The following is a 15,063-nucleotide window of genomic DNA, read 5'->3' on the forward strand; positions in this document are numbered from 1 at the left end:
ACTTACTGTCAATGATTGGCTGATATGACTTCCATGCCTCATTGACATCTAGACAACAAGTCGACTCGCACATTATCTATGCAGACCCATAGTTTGCACCTGAACAGCCGAAACCGACATGACAATAGTCGTAATACCTGCCAGTAGTTTACTCTAGTAGCCTTGTCGTAAGACAAAGACTGACTGATTAAAAAGGTAGAAATGGGTCATGTCGCAATCGCGACGGATTAGGATATAGCGCAGACGAGCGCATTTGGTCTGGATGTCGTAACGCCTTCGGCTTTCTTGCGCTATCAAGTACAACATAATCACGACTTTCACCACTGTGCGATCTAGTTTATCGAGGTCGGGTGTGTCGTCTCATATGAAAGGGGCTCATTCAGAAATCACTTACAAAAAAGTAAATGCTCTGCAACGTGCTCAATGTGCTCTCCGAACACGGGTTTTACGAGTGGAAAACTAGGGGTTACGGACAAAATCTAGACCAATCTGAACGTTATACTGAGTGGTGGAGAAATACGTTTGCCGCACACACCGCCTGCCTAGTGCGTGGAGGAATGACGACACTTCTGGCAACCCACGGAGTGCCACAGAGAGCCAAAGTCGGCCAGCTATCCTTCACACCATTCGCAAACGACTTGCCAAGTCACCTGTGATATAGACGCCTCGTCTCACACGCAGATGTCGCTCATCTCCTGGACCACGCTCCTCCCAACAAACCGTCCTGACGCAATGAACGAAATATCGATTTGTGAACTGCAGGCTTGGTCCAGCGTAAACTCTCTGAACATGAATGAAGACAAAAACCGGCATTGTTCTCATAGGTTTAAAACATAATTTAAGGACAATTGACGGGAGATAGAGTGGCCATCACACCTTTACGGCACATGCAATTTCTTGGTGTAATCGTAGACTCGACGCTTTCGTGGGAGAAGGGGTGTTGCCAAAATAATGCCAACATGCAGCGGAATTATAATCTTGCTGTATCGCATTAGTCTGAGCATTACACCTAATGTTCTACAAATTATCATGGAAGCTTACGGTTTTCCACTTATATCATGCTGTCTATGTGTATGGGGTGGTGCGATCAAGGGCCATGTGCGGAGAATTCACAAATTTATAAATTTTGCCGCCAGGATTGTCTCTGGTATGAATCGCAGCCAGCATGCAACAACGAGACCAGAGTCTCTAGACTGAACCCGGACAGATCACTTGGAAAAAAGAGGGACGTGCTTGGAAGTATTCAAAGCGCTAAGATGCAAGGAATCGCCCCCACTGTGCGGTTTCTTTTTCAAGCTACGTTCCTCTGTTTCACTGAGGGAGAGGCGCTCCTCCATGTTGATGTGTCTCCACCTGCCCAGGTGCCGATTGGAGGCCACTAAGCAAGCCTTTTCTTATCGTGCCGCGGCAACTTGAAACCGTCAGCGCTTGCCTCCAACCATCCCTATGCCGTCGTCCCTGAGAAATGCAAAACATGCATTTTAAAACGCAAATGTAAGGTCATATCCTTAAGCCCATAGTAGTGACGCGCGTGATTGTGCGCCATATGTATGTACGTCAGTAATCTTGACATATCAATACGGATCTTAGGTAATTTTGATTTGTTTTCATTTATCGTTGTATGTGTACTCTGGGCTTGACGTAATCTGCTGCTGTTAATCTGGAACATGGCTTGGATTTATCGTTCAACTTCGTCCATATTTCATAAAATTACATTTTGCAGTGTCGCACTGTACATCATTGTAACGTCTTGTTTTAGAGTATATTTCGCAGCATCGTGTTTTATAGTATTTGTGTAATGTTTTGTAACGATTAAGTGAGTGTTGCAACAAACGAAACCTAGCGAACGTTATAACAAGCCGAAGATCCGAAGAGCCACTTTGTAGATGGATTTCGAGCAAACAGATAGAAGTACAAAATCGTAACGCTACATATGAAGCTGCACGTTATAGCTGTCTGCAGATATCATCATCTTCATACTATTCTCAGTAGTTATTGCAGGAAAGGAGTTCAGATTAAAAACTGATGCAACTCTCCCTTTTCTCCCCTACACGGGCATTAGAACCCCAACATATTCAAAATGGCATTTCACAATCAAATTAGCCATTAGTCAGTAGGGGCATTACACCCACTTTGACCTTTGCACATAACGTATGTTTGTCAATTTGTGTGTGGCAAAACGTGGGGCAAAACAAACCTGACGGCGGTCTTTGTCTGCACCACTGCTACCAGGCCCATCTTTAACAACGGGAGAGAACACAAGTACCAGACAACATCGTGATCTATCTCTTTCTCGCCCCAAAAGCAGTCGCGGAAAGCAAGCTTATGCTTTCCGAACCACGTACATGCACAACGAGCGTGTCATCAACAACGGCATTGGAGACTTGTCTCTTCGTATGTTCAAGACCCATGCCCTATGACATTGTTCAAAGTACCTAATATTGTAACCTGTCATATTCATCTTTCTGTATGTTTATATTTGCTGCGTTGTGAATGCCTGTGTACCCGCTGGCAAACATCTAAGAATAGCCCAATTAATGTGGAATGGCCCAATAATGTCCAATGCAATGCGCGCTTCGATTGTGCCCTCTTTCTGCATGAGTTGTATTATAAATGCCTCCTTTATGAATCACATCAAGATGGAAAAGGTTACATCTGTAAGAGCTTGGTTAGTCAAAAATAGACACGTGCTTTTTCGGAACGTGTTTGCATTCATAAACTCGCCGACTTACAGAACGCAGCCAAAAGTACCCAGTCTGAACGTACAGCCGCAAGCATTCCCATGCCGCATGCTCGGCGCGGCCCGGGACATCAGCTGCAGTAGTTACATTTCTGTCCGTAGAACCGCACGCTACGGAAGGGTCTTTTACCGCAGGGATGGCGCTGTCGCTGCAGCTGGTCGCCGCAGTAGCGGAACATGCTTCGCTGATTTTGCGAGAGGCAGTAAGCAATCCCCTTCCTCACGTCCCACGCGCACTCGAAGCCTTGGCGACACGGCCGCAACGCACACCATTCCGCGACGTCGACGCAGATCGTTCCCTTATCAGACTGAGGCAAGCAAGCCATGTGCCCTACCGCCATCTTCGCCATCGCCTTCTGCAGCGGGCAGTTGGTGCAGCGGCCGGTGAACACCCGCGCCGTTCGCGGCGGCCATCCCCTCGGACACAGGAACTCCTGCCGTCCATACCCGGTGCACTGGGAATACTGCTCGATCCGGTTCCTCTTAAGCAAGCAGATGAAGTAACCATTCGCATTCCACACGCACCTACTGGGCCCTGGACATCCCATTTGCTGGCATATGGCCAAGATGCCTCCACAGACGACCGCGTTGCCCTCGTTCCAGCAGGCCTGCAGACGCGGCGGCGGCGAGGTGGCCGGCCGCCGCGGCGGCCGGGTGGCCGGCCGGGCCGTCACCGATATTATCGGCCGCACCGAGGTTTGCGCGAGGGGAAAGCAGTAGGCGCATTTGCTACTGAACGCCAGCGGCACGAGACCGGGCTCACACGGCTGCAGCCTCCATTGTTCCTCGGCGCCACAGCGACGATTCTTCGTTTTGCGGCTAACGCACACGACTTGCCCCTTCACAGTCAGCGCGCACTCCTTGTTCTGCCCACATGCCTTTTCTATGCATTGTCTCGAGATGTCCACGCAACGATAACGCGCGTTGTGGACCAGGCAGACAATGGTCTCCGGGAGCGGACGAGTGGTCTTCGGCGTCCGAATCTGCACTGGCGTCGGCACCCAAGTCGGTGTTGGTGTCGGCGCCCGAGTCAGCGCCGGGATCGGCCCGGAGGCGCGGCAGAGCGTGCAGTTCTGACCGAAGCCGAGGATGTCCACGTTCTCCGGACACGGCTGCGAGAGGCGGAGATCCTCCGCGCCGCAGTTTTTGGAGCCCACGCTCGACAATGGGAAACATTCCAGCTGCTCGTCCGGGCTCAAAGCGCACACTGTGTCGTTGGGACAGCTTTTCTGCTGACACTGGGTGCTGATGTCAATGCATTCTTTTTTCCATTCCCCTGAACCCATGTGAATCACGACACATGCTTTTCCTGCCTGATCGTCACCCAATGTTTCAGATGAGTTGCCACCCACACAAAACGTGCATCCTTGTCCAAAGCCACGGACTCTGGAGTCGGCCGGGCATGGCTGGGACAGGCGGAACTCTTCCGAACCGCAGTTCTCGAGCTCTTTGGCCGACGCTGGGAAGCACTCCAGCTCTTCATCCTGAGTCAAGCCGCAAACTGTGTCGTTGGGACAACTTTTCTGCTGACACTGGCTGCTGATGTCAATGCATTCTGTTTTGAACTGCCCTGAACCCATGTCAATCACGACACATGCTTTTCGTGTCTGATCGTCAACGAATGTTTCAGATGAGTTGCCATCCACACAGAATGTACATTCCTCTCCATATCCACGAATTCTGGAGTCGGCCGGGCATGGCCGGGACAGGCGGAGCTCTTCCGAACTGCAGTTCTTGAAGTTTTTGACCGACGCTGGGAAGCACTCCGGCTCTTCATCCAGGTTCAGGCCGCAGACGGTGCCGTTGGGACAGTGCTTTTCGCGACACTGGCTTGCGACATCAGCGCACTCCTTAACACTCCCCCCGCTCATGTGGACAAGCATGCACGCCCTGCTCGTCAGGTCCTGGCGCTCTCCGCGCGGCGTTGGCGGTGACGGTGTCGTTTCGCTGTCCGAGCAGTAGGTGCAGCCGCACCCGAAGCCGAGCAGGGTGGCGCCCTCTGGACAGGGCTGCTCGAGCCGTTCGTCCTCGGAGCCGCAGTGAGGCGCGCGCGTCGCGTTCGCTGGCAGACAGACGGGATGGCCGCTCGGGTCGAGTGCACACGGCTGGTCGGCGCTGCAGTCGAGCTCCTGGCAGGTGGCGCTGATGTCGACACAGGCGCCCCGCCGCACTGCTCCCGTCTGCGGCGGGCTGACCACGCACGCGCGCTCCGACGAGCAGGCGCTGTAGCTGGCACCTGCAGCATAGACACCGGTCAACGCCGGCCCGGCACTGTCCGTAGGGCAACAGGGGCCGACAGGGGTACCGGTCAGCGCCGGCCGGGGACTGTCCTGAGGGCAGCACGGGCCTGCAAGTGCGGGGGGGGGGGGGGGAGGCAATCAGCCCAGTTCTCGGACCACTCAACTCAGTCGACCGCACTTGGTTTTTACTATGCCAAGTGACAAATTGTTTCCATGGTAAATTCTGCTGAATTTCAGTGCAACTAAATCAGTTCTTTAAGTTGTCGCGATTTCAGGCGAAGCAAAGCAGATTGCACTAAGCTCGGCAGATCTGACTGTCGGGCCCAACAATGAAGTTAATGAAATGCTGACGCACTCAGAAAACACTTGCCGGTATTGTGATACAAAAGATAGTGCACTGTTCGACGCGGCTCGGTCGCCTTGTCGGTGGCAATTTGTATTGTTCAGACACTGATATTAACGTCCTCCCCTCCCGGACGCCGCTCAAGCCCTCCCGCTCCCGGCCCGCCGCCGCCCCGCCGCCAAGCGGCTGAAACCCGCACCTCGGGGCAGAGCGTAGGAGCGAGCCGGCGAGAACGGATCATTATTCCATATCACACAATTGCGTATGGATCACGAAAGTCATCAACCTAAAGATCCACGGGTCAGCAACGTTTAAGTGTCCTTGCTTGGCCGTTGGCACGCTATGAAAGCACCTTTGCCACTGTCAGTCATGACTCAGATTCGGCTCGTTCGGCTTGTTTTGCTTGATTCGAGGGCACCTCGGTGCAGCAAAGAAGAATAGTAATGGCAATCTTTGTGGTGACTCTCCAATAATGCTCGTGGTAATTCGCCTTCGTCATTTTGTTGTGAAAAGCGTGGGAGTGGGAGAATAAACTTGGGAGAATAACCGCGATTTGAGTATGCCACTAAGGTGGCTCTTACACCAACATACCTGTGTGGACAGCCAGATATGACCTACCAGCCAGAATGCCACCTCTGGTAGTGGTGCTGCTCACTCGGAGACCGGAAAATAAGTCAAAAGCCAAGTGCAGGAAGGACCTTTAAAAACCCTGATATGGCGAGAACAATCCACACGCTCAGAGGGCATGGCCGATCCTTTAAAAACGTCATAATTTCAGTATTCATCTACGGTAATGGTCGTCGTGAAATCTGGTGCGTTTGTGTCAAATTGAGAGAGAGAGAGAGAGGAGAGAGAGAGAGAGGAGAGAGAGAGAGGAAGAGAGAGAGAGAGAAGAGAGAGAGAGGAGAGAGAGGAGAGAGAGAGAGAGAAGAGAGAGAGTAGAGAGAGAGAGAGAGAGAGAGAGAGAGAGAGGAGAGAGAGAGGAGAGAGAGAGAGAGAGAGAGAGAGAGAGAGAGAGAGAGAGAAGGAGAGAGAGAAGAGAGAGAGAGAGAGAGAGAGAGAGAGAGGAGAGAGAGAGAGAGAGAGAGCGAGAGAGAGAGAGAGAGAGAGAAGAGAGAGAGAGAGAGAGAGAGAGGAGAGAGAGAGAGAAGAGAGAGAGAGAGAGGAGAGAGAGAGAGAGAGGAGAGAGAGAGAGAGAGAGAGAGAGAGAGAGCGAGAGGAGAGAGCGAGAGAGAGAGAGAGAGAGAGAGAGGAGAGAGAGAGGAGAGAGAGAGAGCGAGAGAGAGAGAGAGAGAGAGAGAGAGAGAGAGAGAGAGAGAGAGAGAGAGAGAGAGAGAGGAGAGAGAGAGAGGAGAGAGAGAGAGAGAGAGAGAAGAGAGAGAGAGAGAGAGAGAGAGAGCGAGAGAGAGAGAGAGAGAGAGCGAGAGAGAGAGAGAGAGAGAGAGAGAGAGAGGAGAGAGAGAGAGAGAGAGAGAGAGAGAGAGAGAGAGAGAGAGAGGAGAGAGAGAGAGAGAGAGAGAGAGAGAGAGAGTATATAGAATATCACCATTATATACATATATTAATATATATATATAATATATAATTATATATATATATATATATATATACAGAAAAAGCATGACAAAATGAGCTTAAGTTGACTGCTATATGCGATCAAAATCAAGCCCAAAGTTAATTCCTAGGTTATTCAAGGTTAGCCGGTTAGTCCAAGTGATCAGTTGCATAATGAGTAAGGCAGAGGAGAATCCATTATTTTCAACAATAAATCTGGGGTCTATGTTTTGGGCTCTGTTTCCAGTAGAACAAGGCGTTACATTGCCGCGGTCGCTGAAATTCACGACTGTACTTGCAATATGGGGTTACAGCCCAAAAAATGTAACTCGAATAGCCTTGACATGCTGTTTAAGATACACCAAATATTGCTGATAATAAATTTGGTTTTATTTCTCTTTTTCCGCTTTTGTGGAACTTTATGAAACTAGTTGCAGGCGTAGAAAGTAGGCCAGATCAATCACGAGTGGCAGAATGCATGCAGGCAACCCTGTAGACAGTACAGTTACCTTGCAAAAGACGACTAAACGGTCAAATGGCGTACAATGTCCATCTTTGTAAAATCACGGCGAGTGCGCTTGTTACTTATCGACTTAACTAGCGAAGGGAACTGAACCTTCGCCAGGACCTTTTCTGGTAACAAACGACCGTCCACCCGTATGCTGGTACAACCGGCTTCAGTCCCAGATAGATTAAGTTAAGTTTTTTGCGGATTTCCTCCTCAAATAAGCCCATCTTCAGTCCCAGATAGATTTAGTTAAGTTTTTTTTGCGGATTTCCTCCTCAAATAAGCATCTAGTAATATCTGGTATTCGAGATGCAGTTGGCTCTGACAGTGAAAAGACCCTGCATCGTCAATTTTTGCAGTGCCATGTGGTAACTAGGTTTTGGAAAACTTATGAAGAAAGCACGATGGTCCTTGATCAGCTTTCAGGTGACAACGTAAGTTTCGGGAAACCTGTCCACTGTAATAGCTTTTTCAATCGTACTTTAGACCCTTGTTATGTTGGGCAGGAGGCGTATTGCCATTGAAAGTGTATGAACTTCACTCTCAATTCACAATGCTTTGTTACACACACATTCGAAAGCATAAATGCATGCCAATTGAAAGTAGCATGGCTGGCATGACCCATGGCGTGCAAAAGTTCAACTAAAAGTGATCGAGACTTACCGAGCGACCAACCTCGGTCGCACGGTCTGCGCCCCACCAGCTAACGTGGGGGGGGGGGGGGGGGGGAGGGCATATATGCGACTGTGCCTTAAAAAAGAGACATGTGGGTGAACGGGAGCTCAACTAGATTCGATTCCGTTACGTCACGAGCGGCGCTCGGAATGTGCTGAACTGTCAGGGGAGTGTGGTCGTCTGTTTGATTATTCATCTACGGAGAGTATCGGGCGTGGATGACCGTGTCTTTATTTGTGTTGTGTGCTTGACTGCCTGTCGTGGATGCACTGCAAATGCACATGACAAAAACAGAATAAAAGCTCTTAATGCTTAATGCTAAAAAAACTCCTAATGCGAGCAGTCATGAGGTGATCTTGATGTTCTATGTGCTGTTTTCATTTTCTGGCACCAGAAAATGGTAATAGTATGACTAGTACACACGTTCATGGTGGTCAATGTGGAACATCGGTGAGGTTTTCCATGACCTCTGGAGGTCACAGTTTCCAACGCATGGGTTAAGGACTGCAGTGGTCCCCGTATCTGTACCTGAGTGACATGTACTGTAGTGACTGTACTGAAGTGACATCTGAAGAAAACGGGGTTTTGGAAAATACGCTGTCATAGGTCCACCCAAGTCCACTACGCGATAGTCGATTTTGTATACTTAATTATGAATTGTAAGGACAAAGCATGTCCCATAGCGGGGCGTAGTGTAACGATGGACTCCAGATAAGTTTTCACCTGAGATGATGAACCAGACCTATGCAGGGTATATTCTAGGTTGAATATAGCCTGAATATATACATTTCGGGCTCCCCCATGCTAAGACGATTCGAATGATATGCAAGACAATGCAGTCCCGAGATTAGTTCAATTTGGGCATTGTAGGTGCGTGGCAAAATGCGTTCAGCGAAATGCGTTTGCTGGGGATCCGTTGCTCAGTTGTATACCAAGTTTGAGCGAAATCGAAACGGGGTGTCGACTTCTGCAGAATGTGAATATCAAACCTCTGCCAGATGCGAGGTACTGTAGCTTATGCCAACATGTCAGCAAACGTTAAGCTCCCACGACTTCCGCACGGTCAGCACCAGCAAGTAGACCACGCCCAGCGCCGGCGGTGAACTCACCCGACTTCAGAAGTGACAGCAGCACCAACACCAGCAGCAGAGGAGTCATTTCCAAGGGTGCACCCAGGCGCTGCCCGGAGCACGCCATGTCAGCCCGGCTGGGGTTGCGGGAGGATACTGCTGCCGCCTGCCGACCGGGGGCCCAGCCAGCCCTAGGCCCAAGGGCGGCCTCTGCTGACTGTCTGCCGGGGGGGGGGGGGGGGGAGCTGGTGTACACTCGCTGCGGGCTGGGCCGCGGTCGCGATGTGACCGTGTGATGGCCACAGCAAACGTCGACCCTTGCGACCAGACGCTGGAAAGCAGGCGCACTCGCCGCGCTGCGGGTAACGGCTGGAGATCGCTTGAGCCTCCGAGCGGAGTAGACCGGCCTAACCAGCCTCGGGAGCATCTCGCCGACCACAACCCTCAGGTGTGTGCTGATGCCCCAGACCTGAGGAAATCGGATGATGTTACGGTGATCTTAAAGTCCCAGCGTTGGATCGGGGAACAGCTGTCGGCAATTGATAGCCCGTGACATCTTCATCTGGCACCAGTCGTAGACTCGATGTAAGGTTGCCTCCACTCACCAAATTTGCTCCTGAACACTTCGCCAATCGATGTGAAGCTGGCTTCGCTCACCGTATTTGTTCCCGAATGTTTCGCAAATCGATGTCAGGCTGACCCCCTTCATCACACTTGCTCTTGAGCACTTCGCCAGTCGATGCGTGAAGAATGCGGGGGCTCATGGCTTGTCCGCAGAGGGGGTGGCGACACCGTGGGGCCGCGAACTCACAAGCTTCAGAAAGTGGAGGATTGTCCCAAATAACCTAAAAGAGACCCGCAATTGCCGAACGCATGTGCACGCGATCAGAAGGGTAATGTGCAGAAGGGTAATAGCGCAGAGCATCACAGAACGCTAAACCTATTTGACAATACCACGGTTAAGTTGGTACAAGTGAGCACTCCAAATAGGGGACCGGCAACACTTTGCGTAATTCCTCTCAGTAAGAAGCTCCTCTTGATGTTTAGTGATAATGGCATAATGGTATGATAATGACGTTTTGGCAGTCATGCACTGTGCCTGTCGAAAATTCGCAATCGTTTAAATGTGCCTTCCCTATTTGTGGTCTCGCAGCCGAAAACTAGCAAACCTGGGGGCACCATTCCAGCCATGTGCCCAATATCCTACAAAAATTAACAGAATTTATCAGGTCTTTTGGCTTACCCACCTAACCGATTGAATTTCGCGGGCACTTGTCAAAGGAAGAAGAGATTTTGGCATGGCAAAAACGTTAATTTCTTCGCTCATTCACTCTGGACTTTGAATCCAAGTTATGGCAGAAGCGAATGTATTCTGCGCAAATAATACTATTAATAGTATTTAGTTGTTGCTTAATGTCTCAGCTCTTACGAGTAATAGCTCATACTGGCCTTAAACTACACTTAAACAAAGCTTGAACCTGGCTTTTGTTACCTATCACAAAATGCGAGTGCAAAACGAACTTAAGCTTCATGCGGCGAAGCCGATGGGTTTTACATTCGTTGAGGCTAGAAAAATGCAGCATAAGCACAACTTGGAGTGGGGCCTGATAAATACAAATTGAAGTGTTTTGACAGGTCTACAAGGCCTGGCCAACAAAAACGGATGCTCGGCTAGCCCAGATACCGGTGTCGGCTGATGGCGTATCCCAGGAGCAGCAGCGTGCGAGTGTCCGCTCATGTCGTATCCCGGGAGCAGCAGCATGCAGGCGTCGGATGATGGCGTATCCCGGGAGCAGCAGCATGCAGGTGTCGGCTGATGGCGTACCCCGGGAGCAGCAGCATGCAGGAGTCGGTTGATGGCGTATCCCAGAAGCAGCAGCATGCAAGTGTCCACTGATGGCGTCGAAGTATCAATTTGTTATCACCATCCATCGGATTTTGATACAAATGGGCTACAGAGGTTGTCAATGGCGCTGAAGACCCCTTTGACCTATGCAGGCCTCCCAATTAAGCGGTTTCGGATCTAAAGCCTCGGGCCTTTTGGTGTTGTGTCGTTGAAGGGCTACGTTCGGCGACGATTTTTTTTCGCTGCGAATAAGGAAATCCGTACAAATCTTGATTTCAAAATTAATAAGAGACCGTCCAGACTATGCGAATGTCGTGGTTGGAGTCGTATTGCACAATAAATACTGATTTTGGCATTATGAACACTTGCAATGCATGCTGAACCATTTCCCCCCCGCAATTTTGGGCCTTTTCTTATTCGCATATAAAATAACGTAATTTAAACCACATAATCTAAAAACAAAAAAAGATGGCTATCGGCTTGAAAACAGCGTCAAACGAGGGGAAGACGTTACAATCGCGCCATCGGCCGGCGGCTGCCGGCGCAGTATCTCCCACGCGTCTCTCCGCACAGGCGGCGGAAAATGCGCGCATTGAGACAACGCTAAGCTTAACCACATAATGGCTCGCACACACGTAGTTTACTCAGTGCACCAGTGACACAGCTTAACTCATTCTAATTTATCACAACTCTGGAAGTCAAGAACCGCTGCTTTCCCCCCCACGCCTGATGCTGACTCACGGGCAATGACAGTCTGAGCACTCACTGGAGTTACTCTGTGAGCCTTAATGTCCTTTTGGTATTTTTGGCCGTAGCCAGTCTGATGCTAAGATCATCCTCTGCCCGAAGACTCCTCCCCTTGGTACGAAGATACATATCGCCTGCACACTTGCCTCGGCCTGCACCAACTGGCATTCTCAACAGAGAGAATATGATCAGAATAGAGGCGCGACGGGCTGGCGCCTGCAGCAACCGTGTTCAAGGTCCCCAGCCCGGTCCAAAAAGTTCTTCCCATGGGATATGATAAGGGAATGTCACTCGCACTTCACACCAAAGTCCTCCTCATGAAAGGAAATGTTCGAAGGATTTAAGCCGTTCTTGCACTGCGCAGCTGATCCGTCCGAAAACTAAAACACTATTCATATTTGAAGCGAGGCTTTGCACTTCCGATAAAACGTAGCGTAGAAATGTATGGATCACAAAAGTGTTATGTTTCATCAGCGTCTGACAGCGCGCAATAACTTTTTATGCGCAACACGTCCAGCTTTTGGCCAATATGCCACGAAAGGATGCGACGTGCATGACGATGCATCCCAATGAAACTGCTGACCTTCCTTTTGGGCAATGACATTGTAGCTTTCTAGAAGGTCGAAAAGGATCAAAGCTCCGTTCTCGGAGTCAACAAATAGTTTAAAGGCCATCGAACAAATTTACCGTGGCGTTGGGTCGTAAGTGATATCTGGTCACTCAACTGTGGGTTATGACAATTTGACCAAAAACTCACCCAATGGCAAAACAATTTCATTCGAAGTGCATCGGTCGGTGCTCACCCGATGGCTAAATCTTATTTTATTGATCGAATCCAAAATGTCAGCCGCTCGCGCATTGCTCGCGTCAGTCAAAAGCGATCGCACACCATCTCGAATGCGGAAAATGCTCGCACTCCCGGATCATGCAGGATTCCCTATGAACATCACACACGGCGAGACTCAGTCGGTCATGTTAAGTGAGATCTCGTATGCCAAGAGACCCAACCATCAGCTTGGCGTTTTGGTGATGACAGCATGCGGAAACCGCTGAGTGGTGCCGTTACACATCAGGACACAGTGTTTCGGGCGGAGACTACACTTTCGAAATCCGACTCGTGGGTCACTCTCGTCTTCCTGATTAAGTTGGTGAATCCTATACAGACTGCCTTGAATTAGCCAGCTTTGCTGTTTCATCTCATCACTTTTTACACCTCTCAGACACATAGTCTTTCTTTGCGGGACATATCCTTCTAACTGCACCTGATTCGCAAAACAAGACAATCTTTTAGCTTTCATCCTCAAATGTTTTCCCCTTCAGGAAGAACATTTTTTAAAAAATCAGCTCTTCATTGAGTTTAAGGCTACAAGCGCACTATGAGCTGCGTCGTTCCGAAAAAAGCTCGGCGGTTCTCTCTGGGGACCGCCGAGTAATGACGGTCCCCAGAAATACCGTAAATGAGGACCATGTAAGGAACCGATGGAAACGCCAAGGGTTATCCATCCTTTGTCGATCTTCTTTCAGCTCATTCACCATGCGCTTGTATCTGACACACCCGATGGAATAATGCTTATATGCCCAGCTTGAAACAATGCGATGATGCTTTAGACCATGCAATACCCCAGCGCCAAAGTGCGCTTTGAAAAGATCCTCTGTAGTAAACGTCATTGTGGAGGGATCAAAGCCGGAGTGAAGCGTTTTGTTGAATTCGCGGGATAATAGCCTCGTGTTTGCAAATATATTTCACTTCACATATAGTGTTTCAAGCCTTCGCAGCATTTATTACGCGAGCACTTGACCACATTAGTGTGATGCCACAATATAGAACGCACACGTTGGAGAAAGCATGGCAAATGAAAGGTGTTACGATATTTGTCCGACTAGGTTGACTACTTCAAATAAAAATTCTGAGCTTTTCAGAGAGATTGCGAGAAAACTGGTATCAACGATCAAAGCGGACGTGTCTAATCTAATGCAAAATGAAAGGACAAAAATATGGCATATCCCCAGTAAACTTCGCCGCACTCTCGTTGTGTGGTTCACTAACAGATTGGCGCAACTGGGGCTGTAGAGCATTTCATTGTTGCAAGACACTGCCAACACAGCCACGGGCTCCAACCACACAACGGGCAGTGGCCAAAGACTCTATCACTGGGCATTTGTCTGACTCCTGAATGGCCCTACATGAACAACAGTCACCACCCCTGCAGTACGCACTCACCTCCTCCTCCTCCAATTACCCTGGCCCGACAATTCACGTGGTGATGAGGGGAGCTGGCTGAAGCGGTACGTCGCGCGCCCTGCCTTCGTGCGTCACGCATAACTTGTCGGTGCATGGTCCATATATTTCCAAGCTGATAACTGCCTTTTTATTTTTGGACACAAACTAATGAGAAAAAGATGAAGTTCACATGAGACAATCGTTCTTGGTGCATTATAATAGTTCACATTGCCCTGGCCATTATTTATTGGGAAGGATGATTTTCAGAGTGGCATTCAAATATTCGGGACAGTTTCTGAGCATTTCAACACGTGCCCGGGTGGCCAGTTGAATACTCTGCTCGGTTGGTGGTCAATTTGACCCCGTGAAATCTCGGAAACTAAAATATCTAGAGACACCATATTCACAGGGTGTCTTATTATGTACGTAAACTCACTTGTGTAAAAATTTGGGACATCTAGGCAATTACCTTGGTTTTAAATAACGTCAAACTAGATCAAACTCCAGATTGGTGCTTCAAAAGCTCCCAGACCTCCTCCTGAAACCACCGCGAAACTAGATACCTGTTCTAAGCAAAACGTCAATGAGGCCAGTGACCTTTTAGACCTTTATAAGGTCAAGGTGGCCAAATGCCTATGAGTTTGCTTCCACTCTGTCATTCGAATGAGCGTCAAGGACTACGCTCGACAGTATGTTCCTAAAAACAAAGCGCTGACTTGGGTCATTTCACGTCAGTGACCTACTGTGACCTTGAACAAGTCCAGGGGACAAGTCTGTTGAGGTCCCTGTCACTAATACTCAAAATGAGCGCCAGAAACTGCCCCCTAAAACTAAGCCTTCGCGTAAAAAAGCGGGTTACTTTTGAACTCGTTCTGACCTTCATATCCTACCGTAGGTCAATTTAATTGGTTGTAATTCTAAACTCAGTTCGTGCATTGTCTGGGAAACTATTTCAGACGTGCCTGACTTCGTCTAACGCTCCGTTATTGCATGAGGTTAAACGATTCCCTAGAAATGCCCCTCGCTGTGCGATGCGATATGCGATAATAATATGCGATGATATCAAAGTAATTGTATTGTACGAAATGTTAAACGCGTCCCATCCATACAACCCATGAC

General features: G+C 49.3%; 1 protein-coding gene across 1 annotated transcript; it reads right to left on the reverse strand.

The window, feature by feature from the left end:
* Positions 1-1,286: 1,286 nt before the first annotated feature.
* LOC119091816 (uncharacterized) lies at positions 1,287-9,267 on the reverse strand. Its single transcript, XM_037214704.1, has 2 exons — positions 9,170-9,267; positions 1,287-4,976 (listed from the first exon to the last, which is right to left on the reverse strand). Exons 1-2 carry the CDS (start codon positions 9,255-9,257, stop codon positions 2,812-2,814), a joined length of 2,253 nt encoding a protein of 750 aa, XP_037070599.1. The 5' UTR covers positions 9,258-9,267; the 3' UTR covers positions 1,287-2,811.
* Between the last annotated feature and the right edge of the window lie 5,796 nt (positions 9,268-15,063).

This window comes from Pollicipes pollicipes, unplaced genomic scaffold (assembly GCF_011947565.3).
Source record: "Pollicipes pollicipes isolate AB1234 unplaced genomic scaffold, Ppol_2.1 Scaffold_3447;HRSCAF=4054_pilon_pilon_pilon, whole genome shotgun sequence".
NCBI classification, from domain to species: Eukaryota; Metazoa; Arthropoda; class Thecostraca; order Pollicipedomorpha; family Pollicipedidae; genus Pollicipes; species Pollicipes pollicipes.

Excerpts from the sequence above, each read along its gene's own strand:
- LOC119091816 (XM_037214704.1), bottom strand. The coding sequence starts at position 9,257 with ATGGCGTGCTCCGGGCAGCGCCTGGGTGCACCCTTGGAAATGACTCCT. Across the intron at positions 4,977-9,169 it reads GCTGTCACTTCTGAAGTCGG|GTGCCAGCTACAGCGCCTGC; the intron begins GTGAGTTCACCG and ends TCTATGCTGCAG.